At 30.2% G+C, this 22,328-nt stretch overlaps 4 protein-coding genes across 9 annotated transcripts in view; 1 reads left to right on the top strand and 3 right to left on the bottom strand.

Annotated features, from left to right (window-relative positions):
• Window positions 1-5,052, bottom strand: part of LOC115236604 (collagen alpha-1(XI) chain-like) — a 14,130-nt gene extending 9,078 nt beyond the window's left edge. The window contains exons 1-6 of the mRNA XM_029809148.1: window positions 4,329-5,052; window positions 2,534-2,737; window positions 1,811-2,115; window positions 1,435-1,647; window positions 584-1,085; window positions 60-301 (exon numbers count right to left, since the gene is read on the bottom strand). Of these exons, the coding sequence (XP_029665008.1) occupies window positions 60-301; window positions 584-1,085; window positions 1,435-1,647; window positions 1,811-2,115; window positions 2,534-2,737; window positions 4,329-4,470 (1,608 nt within the window). The 5' untranslated portion in view covers window positions 4,471-5,052. The remainder of the gene's footprint in view (window positions 1-59; window positions 302-583; window positions 1,086-1,434; window positions 1,648-1,810; window positions 2,116-2,533; window positions 2,738-4,328) is intronic.
• A 524-nt stretch (window positions 5,053-5,576) lies between these two features.
• LOC115236623 (probable ATP-dependent RNA helicase DDX10) lies at window positions 5,577-9,794 on the top strand. The gene is made up of 12 exons (XM_029809187.1): window positions 5,577-5,812; window positions 5,894-6,085; window positions 6,158-6,430; window positions 7,028-7,149; window positions 7,238-7,439; window positions 7,511-7,673; window positions 7,826-8,009; window positions 8,090-8,266; window positions 8,356-8,594; window positions 8,710-8,900; window positions 9,077-9,492; window positions 9,563-9,794. Exons 1-12 carry the CDS (start codon window positions 5,723-5,725, stop codon window positions 9,684-9,686), a joined length of 2,373 nt encoding a protein of 790 aa, XP_029665047.1. The 5' UTR covers window positions 5,577-5,722; the 3' UTR covers window positions 9,687-9,794.
• Window positions 9,704-12,247, bottom strand: LOC115236626 (isocitrate dehydrogenase [NAD] subunit gamma, mitochondrial). Its single transcript, XM_029809194.1, has 3 exons — window positions 11,925-12,247; window positions 11,608-11,840; window positions 9,704-11,317 (listed from the first exon to the last, which is right to left on the bottom strand). Exons 2-3 carry the CDS (start codon window positions 11,821-11,823, stop codon window positions 10,379-10,381), a joined length of 1,155 nt encoding a protein of 384 aa, XP_029665054.1. The 5' UTR covers window positions 11,824-11,840; window positions 11,925-12,247; the 3' UTR covers window positions 9,704-10,378.
• A 1,853-nt stretch (window positions 12,248-14,100) lies between these two features.
• On the bottom strand, window positions 14,101-20,427 carry LOC115236624 (cytochrome P450 4C1-like). Of its 6 annotated transcripts, none has more exons than XM_029809193.1 (13): window positions 20,297-20,393; window positions 19,423-19,641; window positions 18,950-19,059; window positions 18,596-18,686; window positions 18,097-18,282; window positions 17,779-17,872; window positions 17,091-17,193; window positions 16,802-16,907; window positions 16,433-16,539; window positions 16,283-16,351; window positions 15,860-16,028; window positions 15,541-15,720; window positions 14,101-14,358 (listed from the first exon to the last, which is right to left on the bottom strand). In XM_029809193.1, exons 2-13 carry the CDS (start codon window positions 19,574-19,576, stop codon window positions 14,351-14,353), a joined length of 1,377 nt encoding a protein of 458 aa, XP_029665053.1. In that variant the 5' UTR covers window positions 19,577-19,641; window positions 20,297-20,393; the 3' UTR covers window positions 14,101-14,350. The 6 variants fall into 6 exon arrangements, with proteins under 6 accessions (XP_029665053.1, XP_029665052.1, XP_029665050.1 ...); XM_029809192.1 differs by lacking the exon at window positions 14,101-14,358 and adding an exon at window positions 14,864-15,477; XM_029809190.1 differs by lacking the exon at window positions 14,101-14,358 and having other exon boundaries at window positions 14,864-15,720; window positions 19,423-19,691; window positions 20,297-20,427.
• Between the last annotated feature and the right edge of the window lie 1,901 nt (window positions 20,428-22,328).

The following is a 22,328-nucleotide window of genomic DNA, read 5'->3' as shown; positions in this document are numbered from 1 at the left end:
GGGAATATATATATATATATATATATATATGTTATAATAATGATTTTAATATACTTTACCAATTCACCAGGTAGACCCGGTAGACCAGGAGGACCATCCTCGCCCTGCATCCCTTCGTGACCCGACAGACCCGGTTCGCCGGGTATCCCTGAAGGTCCCCGTTCGCCTTTATCACCCGGTAAGCCTGGTAATCCTATCAGTCCTTGCTCGCCCTTCATTCCCGGAGGTCCAGTAAGACCGCGCTCACCGTCTCTGCCAGGACGACCCCTCCTGCCTTCTCTGCCAGAATCTCCGGGACTTCCTACGAAAAAAGTTACTTTTATACTAACAAAAAATAAACAGCTTAAAAGGAATAGCAAGGAATTTATTTTACAAATTCGATTTTTTAATCTTAAAAATTAGGAATTAAAGTAAATCGAAAAAATAGAACAAATTAAAAATGTTGTTCTCTAATTTCTTGATAATAAAAATTAGAAATTGATAACTTTAGAATAATTTTTATCAAAAATAAACTTTTATCAAGCGCGTTTGATCAAGCTCGTCGATTTTTTATAAAAATTACACCAGAATTGCTATTTCATACCTCTCTCCCCTCTAGTTCCAGGTTCACCAATATCACCGAGTTCTCCCTTTTCACCTTGAGGTCCAGGAAGTCCATCCGGTCCCGGGATGCCCGTGAGTCCCATCGGTCCCTCTATACCTCTCATTGCAAGCATGTGTTGCGATAATATCTGGTTTATCAGTTCTACTTGGGAGTCTGGTCCCTTTTCGTTGCTCTGTTGACTTAACAAGGGTATTACAAAAACGTTACCCGGTGGACCGACTACACCCGGCAATCCAGCCAATCCATCTCTACCGAATTCGCCTTTCTTGCCTGGAGATCCTGGTATTCCTGGCGGTCCCGGAAATCCACGAGGACCTGGTGGACCTCGAGCATTATAATACATTTTATTAGGATGCATTGAAAAAGTACGTATGTATTCTTCGTTGTAAGGATCAATTGTCGACTCGCCGTAATATTGTTGATTATTTGATTCCGTTTCATACATACTTGCACTCCTCATCATTTCTGCTTCGTAAAACGTCTGAAATATTCAATATTAGTATCAATAAAGAATAAAGTTCTATTATAAATCTTATAAATATATAATATAATATCTTAAAACTACTAATTTTTGAAGTTGATAATCATATTTTGTCTAAAATTTTTTTTTTACATTGTTCGATTTTCTAGATATTTTACTGACAATGAGATATAAAATGGGACACACATTCTGTATGTGTGTATATGTGTGTGTAAGTGTTATATAAAGCTAGAAAATGGATAATGATAGTTTATCTGTCTCTATCTTGTGTGTAAAATTATCATAAATTTTCTTCATTCATGTTACTTTTTAAAAATATTAATTTTATTTGTTTAATATTTATTCTTACGGAAATATTAATAGTTGAGCTTAATGTGTTAGTTAAATCATCTGTGTTCGAGTCATTCTCGTTCCCTTTTTCGTCATCATCTTCATTCCCACTCGATGATGCATTATAATTCAGCCTGTCTTTTAATTGATGTTTACAGTCTGGCGCAAATACCGTGCAGATCTCATAAGCAGCGTCTGGATTTGGAGCGATCTTCAGCATCTCGAGACTTCCCTAAAAGAACGTAAAATATATGTATACAATAATGTCGTAATTTTAATTTTTACCGTTTCACGATTACAGCTTTTTCCTTTCAAAAGAAAAATTTTATAAAAAATGAATTCTCTATTAAAAACAATATCTTATTTTGTATTATCATCGCGAATTTTTTTCTCACCAGATATAAACCACCACTAAGCTGCCCAATCATGAAGATGCCGGTGATTGTTTTTTCGCGACTTCTTTGCAGCTTCTTCGTGATATGTCTATCACAATCGAGAATAATGGTAACGGCGTCACCCTTAATACTAATTCCTAACCGATGCCATTCCCCATCGGAGATATCGACGCCGAATGAAATTGCATCGTCCTTTTCCTCCGCATTTGTATTGTAGAGAAAGCTGATATTGCGCCCCAATGAAAGAACCAGTTGTTCTTCGCCAATATCGCCATAGATAGTAAAGAGTATCGGCATCGAGTAATCTACAGTCAATAATTTTAAACAAATTCTATTTACATAATAAAAATGATCATTTTTGTGAAATTTTCATATAACAAGCTTCGACAGCCGCTTAAATAAATATCGAAATTCAAGAAATATTTCTCCAAGCTATCGAAGTTTAATTGGATTTGCAAAAACAGATGAATGAAACAATAATCTGTTATACATATAATGGAATATTGAATCTGTTTTTTCTAATTTTTGAAATCATAAATATTTATTTTAAATTCCTTAAATTATTATCTCTTTTATAAATAAAAACTTTGACTAATTTTATATTAACTTTTGGTTAAGTTATAATTAACAATAGTGATATAATTAAAAACGCCTTTATTAAAACAGAAATATTGATGTAAAAGTGCGTCTTAATTATACAGTTTTCTACAAGCTTAGACTCACTAGCTTTTGGCTTTGCGACGACCAAAATGGAAAAATCCTGCGGTATGCCGGACGGAAATAGTGTATTAGTATGAACCATCAACATCGCGTTTTCCGTAATGTCATATGCGATCATGCCATCTCCACAACGATTTTGTGTCGTCGTTACTCCGTAAAGTTGCTCATGCATCCTTGTGGCTTCAATTAGATCCACTACATCCTTTGCTGAAATAAAATTGCGGCTAAACTTATTGTATCAAGATTGTTAAAAAAAAAGAGAAAAATAAGAAGAGAAAGAAAAAAGATCTGACTTTTCCCATTTTTTGTGAGATACACATTATTTTAATGAATTTAATTTAGATATCAGTAAAATATTTTTTTCCAAGAAAACATATATATTGTCCATTCGATATCTATGAACTTTTTCAATTATTCGAAATCTTATTTACTTTTTCTTCTCGATGTAGCAATCGGGTAATATTGGAGGATAGAAATGGTGTTAATAAACACAATAGGCACAACGAACAACTAAAAACCTAGTAACCCATGGTCCGCCAATCATAATTCAAGTCATTGGGGCGACCGTCCGGATCAATTTAAGAAGATTCCAACTCGACTGCAACATGCAACTTTGTATACCGCACATACGCATCTCAATTAACGCAATAGAGATCAGTTAGAAGCGCATCTATCGACAATGAGATCACATTATTTAGAAGAAAGTAGAACTTTCCCAATCATATATATATCTTTCCCCCCTCACAATAACTAGACAATAATTTTTTCATAAATTTTATATTTTTAAAATTTTTTAAAATGGCGTTTTAATATTCTCTGTCGAGATTTTTCTTCTCTATGTAGAGTCTCTTTATTCTATTTTTCCTTACATAATCATATTATTTAGAAATTATCTAATTAAATTGTGGATTGTGCAAGTGTTAATATAAAATTATAACGCACAAAGTTTTCTCTTTTTTCACAATATAATAATAAACTAATTGTAAGGTGGTTCATATAAATATAAATAATATTAAAACAATTCGTTACTTATCATTTTGGAATTATATGTAAAAAGCCATAAATTTTTTAGAAATAATAAACGATTTAATAATACAAGATGTATTATTAATGCATATGAATAACAATAATTCTTACTTTTAGAATTTATTTAACTGAGATTATTGTCTAATTTATTCAATATCTTATAAAATTTAAACAAATACAGAAATTTACTCTAATTTATTCTTATTATATAAATTCTCTAAAGGTGATATTATTTATATTTTTACTATAATATTTATTTCTAATATACTAGAGAATTTTCTATTATATTTCCTTATACTGTATTTCCCTATTCTCTTCAAATATCTAAAACCAGAAACATCCTCGAAACGTGCGATCATCGAAAATAATATCGAGAAATATTTTTAATTATGTTAAAATATGATTTATATAAAATAAGATAATAAAAAAAGTAATTTTTTTTTTTATCATGTTTAAAAGTAAATTAAGAGTGTTAGTCAGGACTTCTTGCATTACAGAAACATCAGACTATAAATATGCATATTATTTCGCAGTAAAATTTATTTTACCGCGTAATTAAATATTATTATAATATTATATATATAAAATTTAATTTGCAAAAAATTGTTTAATTATTGAAAGAGTATCAGTATTTTGACATTTCTATTGGAGAAAAGAGAGAGAGAGAGAGAGAGAGAGGATTGATTTCAAATTGATTAAAGAAGTTATCGTTAAGATGATCGAAAAGAGATTTTATATCAATTTATTTGTTTTGTATATCAACTTCGCTTACCCATATCTCTCATCACGACACCCGCTGTTTTTAGTTGAAAACCAAATGTAAGCGACCCTGGAAGCAAGAGATACACAAGAGGCACGATCCACGAAGATCGCAACACTCTCTGTTGCCTTCTCGCGTAGTTTTTTGGTTGCATAGTATCTTCTCCTCTTCAAAACATATCTTTCTAAATTATCGGAATGCACATTAAACCAACGGTCTCTCGTAAGTCAGAATCACTACTAGAGATTCTCGACGCCAGATCCGCGATTACAAATCCTTGTAATGACGATATGAGCTTACATTCCGATCATTGAGGCCCTGGGCCTCGTTTCTCTTTCTACCCCTTTATTCTCGCTTTCTCCTTTCTTTTCTCGTTATTTTTATTCCTCTTCTTTCAGCTCAATCTTCCCCATTCTTTAGATAATATAACACAGTTAATATATATTTGACTGTGAATTTTCTACTTTCTCTTTCCTTCGCCAAGTTATTACGACTGTTCTTCTTTCAGCTTAATTTTCCGCTGCCGCGATGCAAGCACACTGTGCGTACGTACATGCAACTGTCGCTTACAAGATGACGCGCGCGCATTCCACACATTATGCTTTTTAATAATAGTTTCGTGTCTCTCTTCTATTGACACTGATTCGTATATTACACGGCATATCATCCGCAGAATGCATCTCCCTACTCGGGTTACCCACTTCATTCTCTTAAAGCAGTGATACTATTGAAAGTATATCGCTGGCTTGCAAAATAAAAAAAAGAAAGAAATTGAAGGACATTGATAAAAATTTAACATGAAATTAATTTTTAAGATAAGGGATTATTAAGATAATCCAAAAATTTCTTTGGGTTCTCTCTCATCTCTCTCTTTTTTCATCTTCGTTTTTTCTCTCTTTTCTGTTTCTACTTCAGTTCTTCTAATAAATTTTAAAAAATTTTGTTTTTTTATGATTTTTATGTTTTTTTTACACAGATATTAGATCTGACATTATTTCTTTGAAACATGATTTAATATTACATTAGACAATTATATTTTCACACTTTTGTTTTTTTTGAAGAAAAGAAGTGAAAATTATCTATAGTTTAAATTAAAGTTTTTGATTAACAATAAATTTAATTTAAAAAAAATGATAATTTTGCTTTTAAAACATTTTTTAAATTTAAAATGAATTTATTTGTATCTCGTATCTTATCTATGTGTGTTATAAATGGATGTAAAGGCGCCACCGTACATGGCATGAAAGTGTCGACATCTCAGGCTTCTCTATAGCGTTACTTTTTTTTATGTTCAATATGCCATGTGTTCTGATTTGATGTATTCACACAAAGCTAAGTAAAATAGTGTGATTGATACTGTTATATGATTCAAAAGTTGAAAAAGTATAAAACTAAAATAAATAAAAATGACAAATAAGAAGGTGAAGGCTTATGTAAAAAGGAAACGTGTACCGGAGAGTAAAAAAATTGAGGAACTATGCTCCAAGTACAACACTGTAAGTATATAACCTCGTATAAAATGTAACGAGATGTAACAATGTGTAAAAAATGTAAAACTAATTGCAATCTAATTATAGATAAACGTTACTAAAATAACAAAATTCAGCGATCTTCCTTTATCGAGGATTACTCTGAAGGGTTTAACGGAAAATAATTACGTCGATATGACGGACATCCAGAGGCAAAGCATTGGCTTGGCTTTACAAGGCAACGATATTTTGGGAGCCGCAAAGACTGGCAGCGGCAAGACATTGGCTTTTCTTATCCCAGTATGAATTGTATCGATATCTCTCACATCTATGTTATTGATATGATATATAATTGATAAGTTATTGTTGTAGGTTTTAGAAATTTTATACTGCAAACAATGGTCAAGATTGGATGGTCTAGGTGCACTAATTATTACACCAACAAGAGAACTGGCGTATCAAATATACGAGACACTGCGAAAAGTTGGTCGGTACCATGACATTTCAGCTGGTCTGATTATAGGAGGAAAGGATTTGAAATTTGAAAAGAAACGTATGAATCAATGCAATATAGTTATATGTACACCGGGACGTTTGCTCCAGCATATGGATGAGAACCCATTATTCGATTGTGTAAATATGCAGGTAATGAAATAATATCTTTCTTAATTAAGCATAGGATTCTTACATTCTTAATCTAGGAATTATACTTTATAAATCTCATTTTAGAATGCCATACTATATAGTTTATAACAGAACCTATGTTAGATATGGCATAACAATATGTTGCTTTATAACTTCTGCAGTTATTTAAATTTTACTTTTTTTTTTAACATTTATTAAAAATATAACAATTAAATTTTATTATTATTAAACAAAATTCAAATAAAAATTTAAATATAGATTAGAAATATTAAAAAGTATAAATACATTTATAAAATAAAGGTCTTTCTCTTTAAACTTTTATCTTTGAAAATTCAAAATAAATCAGAAACTATATAATAGGTTGCAACAGAAAAATTTTTAATTATTTCTGAGCAATGGTTATTGCATGTGGTTGCTAACATTCTTTGTGGTATTCAAAACCGAGAACATTCTTCTAAACTATCTAGTTATAGTTGTTAATTTTCAAAATTTTAAGAATGCTAATCTGTTGAAAAAAAGAAAAAGAAACTGTATAACATATCCAAACATGATGTTCCTAATTATAAGAAAAATTAATAAAGATATGATAAATTATAGATATTAGTGTTAGATGAAGCAGATCGTTGCTTAGATATGGGTTTTGAAAGGACTATGAATTGTATTATTGAAAATTTGCCACCTAAACGACAATCATTACTCTTTTCGGCGACTCAGACAAAGTATGTATATATATATTAAAAAATAATTACATGGAATTAGAATTTTATTTTAGAATATTATATCAAGTATATTTTACATTTCTATTAGATCTGTAAAAGATTTAGCAAGGTTGAGTCTCAAGGATCCATTATATGTGTCTGTGCACGAATACTCTGCACATACCACACCGGAAAATTTACAACAAAATTATATTGTATGTTCCTTAGAAGATAAAATGGCAATGCTATGGTCTTTTATACGAAATCATCTAAAGCAGAAGATTATTGTGTTCTTTTCTAGCTGTAAGCAGGTAATTATTTGTTATATCAATAATTAATTGCCGAATTGAAATAATTTACTTATCTAAAATCAATTTTACAGGTGAAATACATATACGAAGTGTTTTGTCGACTACGTCCTGGTGTCAGTTTATTAGCTCTTTATGGCACGCTTCATCAACTGAAAAGAATGAGTATTTATGAATCATTTTGCAAGAAGCAATACGCTGTCTTATTTGCCACTGATATTGCATCTCGTGGATTAGGTATCTAAATCTTAAAACATTAATAAGAATACTCTTTTAAAATCTATACTATGAAATTTTTTGCCACATCAAAACGTATATACATAATATAAAAATTTTTTATAGTTTTATATTATCAGTAAATTAAATAACGTATTATCGTAATTTTTTAGACTTTCCTGCTGTAAATTGGGTACTCCAAATGGATTGTCCAGAAGACGTCAATGCTTACATACATAGAGCAGGCAGAACTGCCAGATTTCAAAGCGGTGGCGAGTCTCTCTTAGTCTTGTTGCCATCCGAAGAGGCGATAATTGAAAAGCTTAAACAACGTAAAATACCAATAAATATGATAAAGTAAGATCTATTATATATGCATATATATAAGAGTTTTGCTTTCTCTAATATAAAATTATACTCGTTATTTTTATATTTAGAATCAATCCAAGCAAACTGCAGTCGCCACATCGTAAGCTTGAAGCTTTATTAGCACGAGATGTAGCATTGAAAGAAACAGCTCAGAGAGCTTTTATAGCATATATCAAATCAGTTTTCCTAATGAAAGATAAAGAGATCTTCAATGTGCATGCTTTAGACACAGATTCGTACGCCAAGTAAGCATTAAAAACATAAATTGTTAAATACATGTATATATACACACATAAATAATGTTGAGCATTTTCTCACGATTGATTTTTCACAGATCATTAGGTTTAGCTATTCCTCCAAGAATCCGATTCTTGCAAAGAATACAAAAAAAAATGTCGGTTGATAATAGCATTAAGATTGAAGATGAAGAGACGAATAAAATTTCAAATAACTTAGCAGATGGCAGTGAGCGGGAAGATAGCGGAGACAGTTCTGACACAAGTGATATCCCTGATACTACAAATAGTGAAAAGAAACAGATTAAAAAGAAAGATCTCGCTTCTCTTCAGTTTGGTAAGAAAATTAAAGAATGTCTAAATATCTTGTATTATATAAACTAAAGATGATTATTTCTGTTGCACACAAAATGCGTTTAACCATTTAACGTCATATATAATTTTTTTTATAGACGATAGCGATGATGATGACATATTAACTATAAAAAGGAAAAATATAGATATCGTTGATATACCAATAACAGAGAAGGATGATAACATTGCAAATAAAAAGAAGCTTGTTACAAAGGTTGCACTGGCCAAAAAGATACTCAGAAAGAACATTATACCTAATAAGAAGACCACATTTGATGATGAAGGACAAGTAAGAATTGTGTGCAATTTTATAAAGTTATCACAAAAATCAAGAATTGACTTACACACACTTATATTAAAATTAATAAAAACTAAAAGAGAACTGACTAAAAGCATTCAAATTGAAATAGCCTGTTCTAAATAAAAGTAAAAATATTAATGAAAACATTTGTATATATATTTCAGGAATTAATTGATTCTACCAAAACGAAAATGTCAGCATTAGCTCAACAGTATGAAAATGAAGTGGATTCTGGTATTAATATTGAAATAGCTAAGCAAATCTTGCGTGAGGAGGATCAGTTCGATAAAAAAAGATTCAGAGAAAAAATTAGAGAAAAGCATAAAGAGGAGAAGAGGAAACTGAAAGCTAAGAAAATGAAAGCAAATGATGAAGAGGAGAAAGATGCTTCTTCGTCTAATGAAGAAATAGATGTAGGCAATGATGATGTTAACGAAGATGAATCTGATGAAGGTCCTGATACCTCGTGGTTACCTGATCCAGATAAAATATATGGCAAGCAACGAAATACAGATGAAGAAGTATCGTCCGTCAACGAATCGGAAGAAAATGAATCTGAGAAAGAAAGTGTAGTTCACAGGTAAAAAGAGCACATTATTTGTAAATCATGAGTAAATTCGAAGACTTTTAATTTTTTGATTGTTTTACAGGCCATCCAAAAGAAAATTGATGACACAAGAGGAGTATAAGAAGATAGGGAAAAGACAGAAAGTATCCAATGTTATTGATTTACAGGCTGATGAAGAATTAGCTTTGCAACTATTACAGAATTAATTTCAAGTATTTCTTTAGACATGTAAATTTACATTTTATTCTTATGAACGCGGCATGTATATACACTTTACAATATAACCTTAAAGTAATAAAGTGTAATTTTACATTGTGTTAGAATTTTAATTCATCTAGGTAAAATTGTGCTAAGGCGACATATGAATCTACAGCTTGTTGTTAATAAATTATGACCACATCTCTTTCGCTCAAGTATGAGCGAGTATTATTTTAATGACAAGATATAACGAATATTTCGCCTTTCATACAAGTTATTCTCACAGCAACAATAGTCACAATATTTGGTAAATTTGTCCATAGGAACTACTATTATATTCTTATAATGTACATTATGTATTTTATATAAAATTCCGATTATTACACAAATATTATTATTATATTACAGAGCATTGTGATTTATAGCAAGAAAATTGTAATCTGTCAAAGTATATTTAAGTAAAAGGATTTTTTTGGTAACAATTTTGTACGAGATATTTTGCAGTTTCGAACGCCTGCGGACAAAATCTCATTGCTGCATATTGCCGAAACATCGCTTTATCGTAATTGTCAGAGCTACTTTAATATATTATTAATATTTTACTAAAAGAGAAATCACAAGATTCTTGTTATTTTAAACTCGCCGTTCTCCGTGAACAGCTACTACAAGAGATTTCTAGTTAGAATAAAAATTTTCAGTCTTAAGCAGTTGCGATCTTAATGTGTTTCAATATATTGTCGACGACTTCCCTACTCGTCGCAGTGCCGCCAAGATCTCGGGTATGCACACTCTGATTAATAGTCTTGTTGATCGCATTCTGTATAATGGAAGCGTGATGTTTGTGACCCAGATGACGTAGCATATCGACCGCGGCGTTCAGCATCGCAATGGGATTTGCGATATTCTTGCCGGCGATGCTGGTGCCGGTATTACGAGTTCCCGGCTCAAAGATTGTGTAATGATCACCGTAATTCTTGCCGGCCAATAGGCCAGCACCGCCCAACAGACCGCACACCACGTTCGATACGATGGCGCCGTACAGATTGGTCGTCAGCACGACGTCAAACTGATGCGGATTCGAAACGAGTTGCATGCAACAGTTGTCGATGATCATATCATTGTGGATGATGTCCGGATAATCCTTGGCGACCTGTCGCGAGATCTCCAAAAAGAGCCCATCGGATAGCTTCATGATGTTTGCTTTGTGGACCGTCGTAACTTTCTTGCGGCCATTCCTCTTGGCGTACTCAAACGCGTAACGCGCAACACGCTCAGAGTTGGACTTCGTGATAACTTTCATGCTTTCGACGACACCGTGGACGCTCTCGTGTTCCAGCATGGAATACTCGCCTTCAGTGTTCTGCCTGACAATCACTATATCGATGTTCTTCTGACGAGAATTGACGCCCGGATAGGATACACAGTGCAGAACATTTACATAGAGATCTAACTCGTTTCGCAGCGCGACGTTTCGTGATAAAACGTCAGCTTCCGTACTGTGTGTTTCTATGTTACCCTTTAATGCCACTCCGTTTCTACGTATCGATGTAATTGCATAAGCTAAGTCAATATTGTCATCTGCATTGGGATTGATATCAACATCCTCAAAGTCTACTGGTACACCAGCGTATTTAAAAACCTAGAGAGAGCAATTATAATTAAATAAAATAATGTGTTTTGAATAGATTTAATAATTTTGTTTATATATCAAAATCATGTCCATAATATAGTTATATTATCAAGAATCAAACAAAATGTCAGCAAATTTTATTAAATAAATTCATAAACGAGAGAGATTTATATTCCTCTTATATAAATCCATAAATAAGCCATAAATTTTCAATATCAGCTCGCTGGATGGAAAACCAATATGCTATGCCTTCAATCTCTAACATAATAAACTACAGATTTTGAATAATGTTTACACACCTCTTTAACGTAAGACATTAACTCTGGTCCGATGCCAGCTCCAGGTAACATGGTGACAGTATGCCTACCACCATACTGAGCCTTTGGCATGGGCATCACCTTCTTGATGGTGGGAGTTCTGTGCTGAATGTCGAAGCCAGACAGAGAAGCGGATCGGTGGCTCTGGAACATCACGAGCTTTGGTTTCAAATATCTCAGGACCGAACGGGCAGCCATCTCGACCTATTGTTATGCTGTAAATATTTCACAAATCATCAAATTTATTCGCCAAGCGTTCGCGCAATAATAGCAAAAATACGATATTACTCAATACGTACTGTTATTTTCGCGAATGCTATTTTAATAATATCCTCGAAGTGCCTTCAAGACCTTGCCTAACTTTGCCAATCAACAGCGCACCACAGTACCAAATGTTCAATCTGAGACCGAGTATATTTGTTATCTACACTTTCTTGCACTTCCAGAACGTGAAAAATAAAATACTTACAAATATTTGTATATATATAAATCAGAGTTGAGAAGTAAGGCGTTTTTTATAACATTGTTATCATTACAACTTCTTTTTTCTTTTAACATAATTTGATATATTTTGTTGATAACGAGGAATTCAACCATTACTTTTATCGTCAAATTTACAATTCAAATTTACGCGGCATAATTTCCATGCAACCAATTTTTTAATTCTTTTAAAAATTAATAAATAACTTTGCTAAATTTAATAACTTTTATTTTTAAGATCATGTAATTCTTGTAAACTTTTGCATATTAAAAACAAAGTATTTTTAGCTTCTTATAATGGCATTAAAAAAAGTAATGAAAATCTTTAACAATTCGTTTTTTTCTGATTAACAATAAAGGAGTTATTTTTTAAAATCAATAATAAATATGATAAATTTATTGTTGTATAAAAAATACTACTTTAATGTATATTTTATTTTTTTTGACATATAATTATATTATGGACTTATTCCCATATATATATTTATATATATATAAATTGATTTTTTCTCCTTAGGCATTTAGAAGTTGTAGCGAATGTAGCGATCATATGAAAATTGAGAGATGAATTGTAAGGACAATTAATATTTAGATAGTAATTTTCACTATACTATACATGAGAAAAGAAAAGAAAGTTGGAGTTTTCAAAATTTCAAATTTGAAGTTTTTATTTGTATTATCTCTCTTGCTTATCATGTTCCCGATATCTCAGAATTTAAATTTGTGTAAGTATCGGCGGAAGGCCAAAGGTTGGCCTTATAGGGAGAGTTTTTTAGCGGGTGCGAGTCCCGCATATCCCACCGGACCGGCCGGTGGGAATGCATAATGCATTTTTCTCTTCCTTCGCAAAACAAAAAAAAAAAAAAATCCTAATATTTTTGCGGATTTTGAAGCTTTGAATTTTTGCGCTTTTTAAACATTTAATCTGTACCACCTCTTTGCTGATCATGTTCTCCTGATACTTTTGCGGATTTCGAAGCTTCAAATTGTCCGCTTTCTGTAATTTAACTTGATGCGATCCTGCGATCTCTTTGCTTATCATGTTCTCCTGATACTTGTGCGAATTTCGAAGCTTCAAATTTTCCGCTTTCTGTAATTTAACTTTGTGCGATTCTGCGATCTCTTTGTTTATCATGTTCTCCTGATACTTGTGCGAATTTCGAAGCTTCAAATTTTCCGCTTTCTGTAATTTAACTTTGTGCGATTCTGCGATCTCTTTGTTTATCATGTTCTCCTGATACTTGTGCGAATTTCGAAGCTTTAAATTTTCCGCTTTCTGTAATTTTACTTCGTGCGATCTCTTTGCTTATCATGTTCTCCTGATACTTGTGCGAATTTCGAAGCTTTAAATTTTCCGTTTTCTGTAATTTTACTTCGTGCCACCTCTTTTGCTGATTATGTTCTCCTGATACTTGTGCGAATTTTGAAGCTTTAAATTTTCTGCTTTCTGTAATTTTACTTCGTGCCACCTCTTTGCTGATTATGTTCTCCTGATACTTTTGCGGATTTCAAAGCTTCAAATTTTTGCGCTTTTTAAAATTTTGCTTTATGTCACCTCTTTGCTAATTATGTTCTCTTGATACTTTTGCGGATTTTGAAGCTTTAAATTTTCGTGCTTTTTAAAATTCTAGTTTGTGCCATCTATTTGCTGATTATATTCTCCTGATACGCCACCTCTTTGCTGATCATGTTCTCCTGATACTTTCGCGAATTTTGAAGATATAATAAATTTTCATGCTTTTTAAAATTCTAGTTTGTGCCACTTCTTTGCTAATTATATTTTCCTGATACTTGATTCTAAGAAATGCAATTTCAGAAATTCCAAGAACGAAAAATCAGCAAAAATATATCAAAATATATAATTAAGAAAGAGATGTGTGTGGCACAAGATGTGTGGAAATGGATAGGTGTATGTTCAATCAGAAGACATATGCATTTTATATTTTTAATACAGTTTATTAGATTTTTAAAAATTACAATATATTTTACAGACTATATTTTTTATCAATTCTCTTATATTTATGCAACATCTTATGCAACAGCTTATTCTTGCAATCTCTTATATTTGCTGCATTAGCTGCATCGCTAGCATCTGATGTTTGTACCATTGCGCCTGTTGCTGTTGTGGCTGCTACAACAGCATTGCCTGTATCTGCCTTGATGCTGCTGTTGTTGTTGCTTTGGTTCTGTTGCTCGGGCGTCTGCAGGCTTCTGAGCATCTTCATCAGATATTGCATGCTTCTGCTTACTCGCCTGCGAACAAACATGTGTTTGACAAAACATGGTGTCATTGATCTAACTTACAAGATGTTATTTCGCAACTCTTATTAGAGGGTCTCTAATGAACAAGCACCCCTCTCTAATTAAGAAGATTATATGGAAGTAAATCAAATATGCACACATAATAATATAGAAACACTTATTTATTTCTTTTTTTAAAGAAATAGTTACCCGTTGCTTGATAAACGCAGCCATCAACGGCGGATTGCTTTTGAGTACTTGGAATATTTGGTTCTGTGGCTCGGGCGTCTGTGAAATTCTAAGGTTCTGCATAAGGTCTAAAGTATCTATATATTCTTTAATGAATGATTTCTCAAGATGCAAAATATGTATCAATAAATATGATACACTTAAAATGATTAAAAGCAATAAAATTTAATGCAAAAAAACTATTTTTCTCGTTAAAATCTAGATATTTAGGTATATTTTATACATTCGTATTTTTTAAGATATGGATTAAAAGAAACTTAATATCAATAAAAACGCGTATTTTTGTTCAATCAATTTTATACAGAAATTGATACGTTTACCCAAATATTCATTCTTCTAACACATGTAGAAATACAAGAAATTTTCTTACTATAAACAAACTTATATTAGGCACATCCAAGTTTCTGCTTCCAAGTAAAATATTTTTATTCCTACATCGCTTCGCTGAATGAAATGCAGAAAAACGATTATTTTATTAGTTTCATATATTATTATATATATTTTCGTTTTTATTGTCATTGCATATAATGATAAAAAATCCTACGCAATTGAATAAATTTGATGAATTTGAGCACATAAGGACTTGTGACTCTGACTTATAAGACATTTTGTGTGTATATTTTCATGATTAAACATAATATTTACGTAATAATATTTTCTTTCATTTTTGCAATATATTAATTTTTTACATTCTTATAGTATCTGTTTCAAACAATTGTTAGCATTTGATCGGAACAAATCTCACACGAACCGGATGAGAAGGACGAAGTATTATATCGGCTCTTATTCGAAGATCTTTTAAATAATCAACAGGTTCCAAATAAAAATTGTGCACCAGAGGAGCTATTATAGCTTTCATCTCCAACAGACCGAACCGTTGACCTGCAATTAGAAGTGTATCGGAAACTATTGACATGACAGAAATGAAAATCGTCAACAATTTACCTATGCAATTCCGCGGTCCTGCGCTGAATGGTAGATAGCAATACGGATGGCGATTCAGGACCCTTTCGGGCAAAAATCTATCCGGATCGAATACTTCTGGATTTGGCCAAAAATTAGGATCTCTGTGAACTCCATAGATATTAAGATGTATGATTGTCCCAGCAGGTACTACATATGACTCTGAAAACGGTATAAAATTAAATGTAATACAAAAATAAGAATTCTTTGAAAAAATTAAATACTTTAATATTTTAAAATATATAAATATTAAAGCAAAATATTTATATATATTATGTAAAAAAAGTAATTAATTACTCACGTAGTTTTACATCCTCCGCAGCACATCGTGATATAAAAAACACGCTGGGATATAAACGTAGCGCTTCCTTTAAACATCTATCTAAATATAATAAATTTTGCAGTGATCTTATAGTAAATTTTCCTTCGTTCTCTTGCATCACGGTATTGACTTCAGTCCTCACACGTTCCTGCATCAACGATAATAATTAGTATATATTTATAATATTTTGATTTTTAAGCCTAGATAGAAATAAATCATTAATAAATTTTAATGAATTCTTTATATTTATTTTAAAAATATTTTAATTTTTTAATTTGTTCGAAATATATATTCTGGTATACATCTATACATGTATATTGGAACTACATCACAACAAAAGCGCTAGATATCTATATTAATTTAAATAAAAATCACAATGATGTATATCGATAAAAGAGTTACCTGGATATCTTTGTGTTCAGCTAATAATAATAAAGCAAACGTTATACCCATCGCTGTAGTATCGTGACCCTGTAATCACGTTACATATATCGTTATACGTGCTTAAATAATATGTAAATAGAAAATTAGTTAGAAATTACAAATACATACTTCGAACATAAAAGTATCGACTTCCTCTCTGATATCCAAATCAGTCAAAAGTCCTTCTCGAGACTTTGCTATTAAGAGGTCCAACATGGCCAGCCGTTTTTTTTTAACTACAAATAAATAAGCATGAACATATTAGCGTCATTTCGCATATCGTGTTTTAATTAAATAGTATCGTTCTCATTTAAAATTCATTACAAATAATGATTTAATTTGACGACAGACATATGTTCATTATATTTATACACTTATGATTACATATGATATATGTGTTTAATATAAATACTGTAAATATGATTTATAATATATTGCATTTATAATATTGTATTGCGCGATCAAACTTAAATTAGAACCTTTTATCGTCTTACATACTTCCGAACACTTCTACATCATCCATCTCCGCTTTTTTGTCACTTTCAAGATTTTTCAAGTATCGACCATTGGTGTTTTCGTGGTAAGATTTCCTTTCCGCAATGATCTACATGAGTACAATATTAAATTTTTTTATGATTTGTATTAAATAACATTATATTCTACCAATATGTGATTAATACTCATGATATAAGTACATAATCTTGCTATACGAAGATTATAAAATCTATTGTAATTTCATATAAAGAAAAGAATAGAAGAATGTTAAGTAACATGATTTATAACGCACTTTTTCCGTAAATCCATGCAATATCTTAAGGATCTTTCTTTGTCTTCTTCCCGATGGCGACAAAGCGAATAACACATCGTTATAGAGCCAAATCCTTATTAATCTAAATCATAATTAAATAAGGCATGTGCATAATTTCAATAATAATGTAATTTTGTAAAATACTTATTTAAAGTCATCGTAAAATTTTAAAGCAAATTTTAAGTAATCATATAAAGAGAATATATAGTAATACTTAAAACTATATATGTCAAGAAGATATTTTCTGAAGATTTCTGAGAACAGAATTTTCTGAGAACTTTGTACTTTTTTATAGTTAGAGATTCTTTGATTAAAGATAACTTATCTCCAGATAACTTATCTCATCTTTATTTACTCAAATTTTTTAATATTTTAATATTTTTAATATTTTCAACATTATAAAAGCTGCAAACAATTTTTATTTTGAAACAAAATATTTAATTGAGCACATGCAATATGTTTTGATTGCTAATTGCCAGCTTAAACATCGACATCTTACTAATTGTTTAGAGTGTTTTGTCTTATTATTTGTTTTTAAATCTTCACGGACTATTCGATAATTGATCTATTTCTTAAAGGATATTGCTACATCACAATCATAAAGAATCGTAGATTCTTTGACAATCATTTACTTTATCCGTAATATCTGTTTATATCCGTAAATTACCTATAAATAAAAAGATCGATTATCTCGTGAACCGCCTTTTGATACTTTTGCTGGAACGCGCCAAGATCGTGCAGAGAGATACCCATGGCAGTTTCTACAAGTGCATTTGTTATGTAAGATCAAAATCACACAGCCGAAAAATACTAGAATATAAAAATCGAATATTATCTTTGTCTCAGCATTGATATTATATATATACAGTGACAAATTCTCTTTTTCTCTTAAGCTATGATCACTTAAAACAAAATGCTCAACAAAACAAAATACATAATTGCAAACAGAGAACAATAAGATTCTTATAGAACATAGAAATCTTACCGCATATCGCATTCAACGTATGTTTACTAATAAATGGTATTAAATCTTTTACAATTATTCCTTCTTCATCCTTTATAGACTTTATCATGTGATCGCTCTCTTTGATCAAGATATCAACAAACTGATTCAATATATGGAAATGAAATGCAGGTGTTAATATCTTCCGTCGCAATTGCCATTTGGCACCTTAAAAAAACAAGATAACACCAATAATCGTGCGATATAAAATAAAAATAATATATTATATAAAAATACTCTTTTGCAATTTTCCCAATTTGATATCAAATTGAATAATCTTTCAATAATATTAATCATTTCAATAATATTAATCATTTCAAATTTATTTCTATTTCTTTTTATATCAAAAATTTTATTTGTTTCTCTACTTTTATTTGTTTCTGTAATTAAAATAGGCTAGTAACAGGCTGTAATAATAAAAAATATATGTATTTATATATGTATAATATATGCATTTATATATGTATAGTTGTTACATTACCTGTGCTAGTGAGGAGACCTGTTCCGAACCAAGGATGTAATATGAGATACATACTACTTTTCTCGATGTGCTTGGTGCTGCTTAGTATCGTCTGAAATCACGAAAAATTAAGAGGGATAATAGATATTAAGCGTGAAATATCAGTTTATTATAGCATATTATAATCTCAAATACACAAAGAATCTAATAAAAATCTCAAATTATTATCTTCCACATACTTTCTCTTCTCATCTTTTTAAGGAACAATTTTTTACAAGCTCTCGATCAAAATGTTCTTGCGTTACACACAAGGTTTCTAAATCTAGCTAAATCATAATTTCTACAAAAAATTAAATTTCTTATATATTTTATTACCTCCATATCATCTGGATGACGAATAGATACAAAGGGCCTGAAGAAATACCATAATCTTACAATGGGATAGTACTTATCAAGTATGGAATTAAACAATTTCAATAGTTTCTCTGAAAAACATATAAGTATATTAAAAATATGAATACATACATACGGAAAAAAGTATATTATAAATATGGATAAATATGGAGAAAAAAATTTGGTGTAATTAAAAAATTTTATCATTATTTTTCAATGTTATTATACCGTTATTCAAACATACAAAACAGACTAATAATAATTAATTTAAAAAAATGAATATTATTGCGAAGAAAAATACTGATAAACTTAAATAATTATTAGCAATCAGTACGCAATAATATTGATAGATATACATTTCATAGCAGAGAATTTACAAATTTAATTTTTGCTTTTATACATAAATGACAGATCGTACGCCAATTAATGCAAATACATTAAAAATTTGTACTTGCCTGATGAAACAAGGAATATTAATGCATGGCCAGAAATCAGAGAGCACGGTGGTCCTGGTATAAGATTAATGAGTCGTCCAATTCTTCCATAATGTACATAATAATGATACAGAAATAAAATAAGAATAGATAATAGCAATATAATAATAAACATCGTTCCTTAACGTGATAAACCGTCTAATTAAACTCAATCTTCTTCAGTATCCTGTTCTTCTGATTCTGAAATCATCGAATCACGTCTTTACAATACTGATCATTACCTTGATATCCTAAATATGTTAATCGTAAACAAAATAAAATTAATTAATTATATATTTTTATAATTAACAGTTTAAAAAAATATAACTAATATGATGAACTCATTTATTATAATTGAAAAATGAATCACAAATCTTGTCAAACACAATCTCACGTCACAATTACATGTGCCAATAAGACAAATTTTCACAAACCGACAATTGAAAGTCTATATTCATAGTTTTTTTTTTTATTGAAGAGCGTATTTATAATCAGAGTAAAGTGGCATATCTTAAGCCCCAGATAGTTCAGCAATGGGTGCTTTCCATTTAGTAACTCAAGTCGACACAAGCATCATTTTATCTTTGTTGTTCACTGGTATTGAAAAAAGATAGAATGATACTTGTGTCGACTTGAGTCACTAAATGGAAAGCACCCAATGTCATTTTGATAAGATTTTATTTGTCTAAGAAAGTAAAAACAATTGCGCAATCATGTGAAAAATTAATCCAAGATTAAAAATATTTATATAACTAACGTTTTTATTTAAAATCAGTCCTTCTGAAAATCGATATATCAATATCTGTATCAATATACGCAAAGAGAACAATTTTACTTCTGAAAAAAATTCACTTACAGTGACGAACTCTCGTACTAAACTCTTGTATCAAACTCTTCGATACATTCTTATATGGAACTCTTATGCTACTAACATTCGCAATGCGATAAATTCTTTTATATATTTACTGATACTTATGCATTTAGCATTTGCAATAATGTAAACATAATACATTAAGACTTTCATATATTTACTTTACCGATAGCCTTTGCACATTACACATATTGTCATTGCATATTGATGCTCTCATTGAGCATCATCTTATCAATACTCGACGTTGATTTACTAATTTTAAAAGTAAGACCCAATCACGTTCGATTGCTACTTAACTGTTGAGTCTGCTGAATCATTATCAAATACATGAGGCTAGTTTTGCTTTTTCACTTAAACTTGGTCGCCGTCGCTCATTTTAGTTAAAATGAAATTCAATGATTAACGGTAATCATAATTAATTGATTACAATTGCAACAAAATAATAGCACACAGAACATCAGATAAAAGCGTATAAAGATGCAAAACCAATTTTTTTTGCATCCGCATTTCTATACGGAGAAAATTTTATATTAATTTATAATATAATTTTAAATTACATTTTACTATTTTTTGTATTATCGATGGACCATGACTTTATAGAATAAATTATAGTATAATATAGTAAAATTTAAAACTAATACTCATCTAATATATTTTATCATTTGCCATAGTAAAAATTTATAGGTGCAAAGTTATAATTATAATCTTTATCTGTGTATCATTATAAAATGTTATAATGCTAAACCTCAATTTTTACAATTTGAACAACAATATAAATTCAGATATTTTTTTCTTATTGTTATCATTTCCACATTTAAACGTCGATATTTATTCATTAACACATCTATATTATAATAGAAACGCAATAATTTAATTTAAAAGAAAGAAATAGCCACGAGACTGGTATTTATTGAATCTTAAATTCAAGATATCTTAAATATAGTCTTAAGATATCATTAACAAATAAAAAAATTACATTAACATCTTAAAGTCGTTTGAAAATGATGTTAATATAAGAACTAATTATATAAGTACCTGCCAATAATTACATGATTGTATTTTTTCTAAAAGTTATTTTATCATTTCATACAATCATTTTATCATTTCACAAAATTATTTTCAAGTTTGATCAAAACAATAAGACTGATAATAAGATAGAAGAGATAGAAAAGGAGAAAAGTGTATAGTATTGTTAAACTATTTTATATCTTTTTCCATATAATTTATCAATTAATTTGACAGCAACTCAGATATATTAATTATAAATAGATGAGATACATCACATTTAAAAATAATAAATCAGATAGAAAAATATAAATACATAATAAATGATAAAGATCGTAAATCGAATATTTACTTATCGAATATTTATTTCTTTTTCTTTAACTTTCTTCACAGTACTTGTTTAATTCACAGTACTTCTATAATGAAACTACAGCGAAACGGTGAAGGAAATTTTGAGTCGAACATGCGGCCGTTACAAGTGTATACAAGAACTCCTATTGCTTTTCCCTTTTACCTTTTACCTTTTATAAGTTACCGAATTTGAAATGTATATGATTTCGACGTAACTTCTATTATGACAATACTGCTTTTTATCACATAGATAAAATAATTTTTGTGAAACCGGCGCTCAAGTCATATTTTAAAGTAGGAAAAGTTAATTTTTATTATGGTATGCAGTAAAAATTTACTCGATATTTATTTTCTTTGGAATACTAACTTTTATACAGTAAGTTTTTGCTTTATAACATAAACGTTTTTACTATAAGAAAGTGTAAAAATTGTGTTGCTTTATTGTTTTTAAAATAATGACCATAACATTTAAACTTATAATTCCTTGATGGTCCGCAGCTACTGCGACATTATAGTAATATTTAATATAAAATTTTCTCCGTGTAGTATAAAATTTTGGAAAAAACTATTTAGTTTTAAAACTTTCGACCAAGACGCCCAGTCTAAATATCTACAAACGGATTTATTTATTATAAGTAGAATTTTATTATTTATATATTGA

This window comes from Formica exsecta, unplaced genomic scaffold (genome assembly GCF_003651465.1).
Source record: "Formica exsecta isolate Colony F162 unplaced genomic scaffold, ASM365146v1 scaffold258, whole genome shotgun sequence".
NCBI classification, from domain to species: domain Eukaryota; kingdom Metazoa; phylum Arthropoda; class Insecta; order Hymenoptera; family Formicidae; genus Formica; species Formica exsecta.
This window is presented reverse-complemented; position numbering and strand designations above follow the sequence as displayed.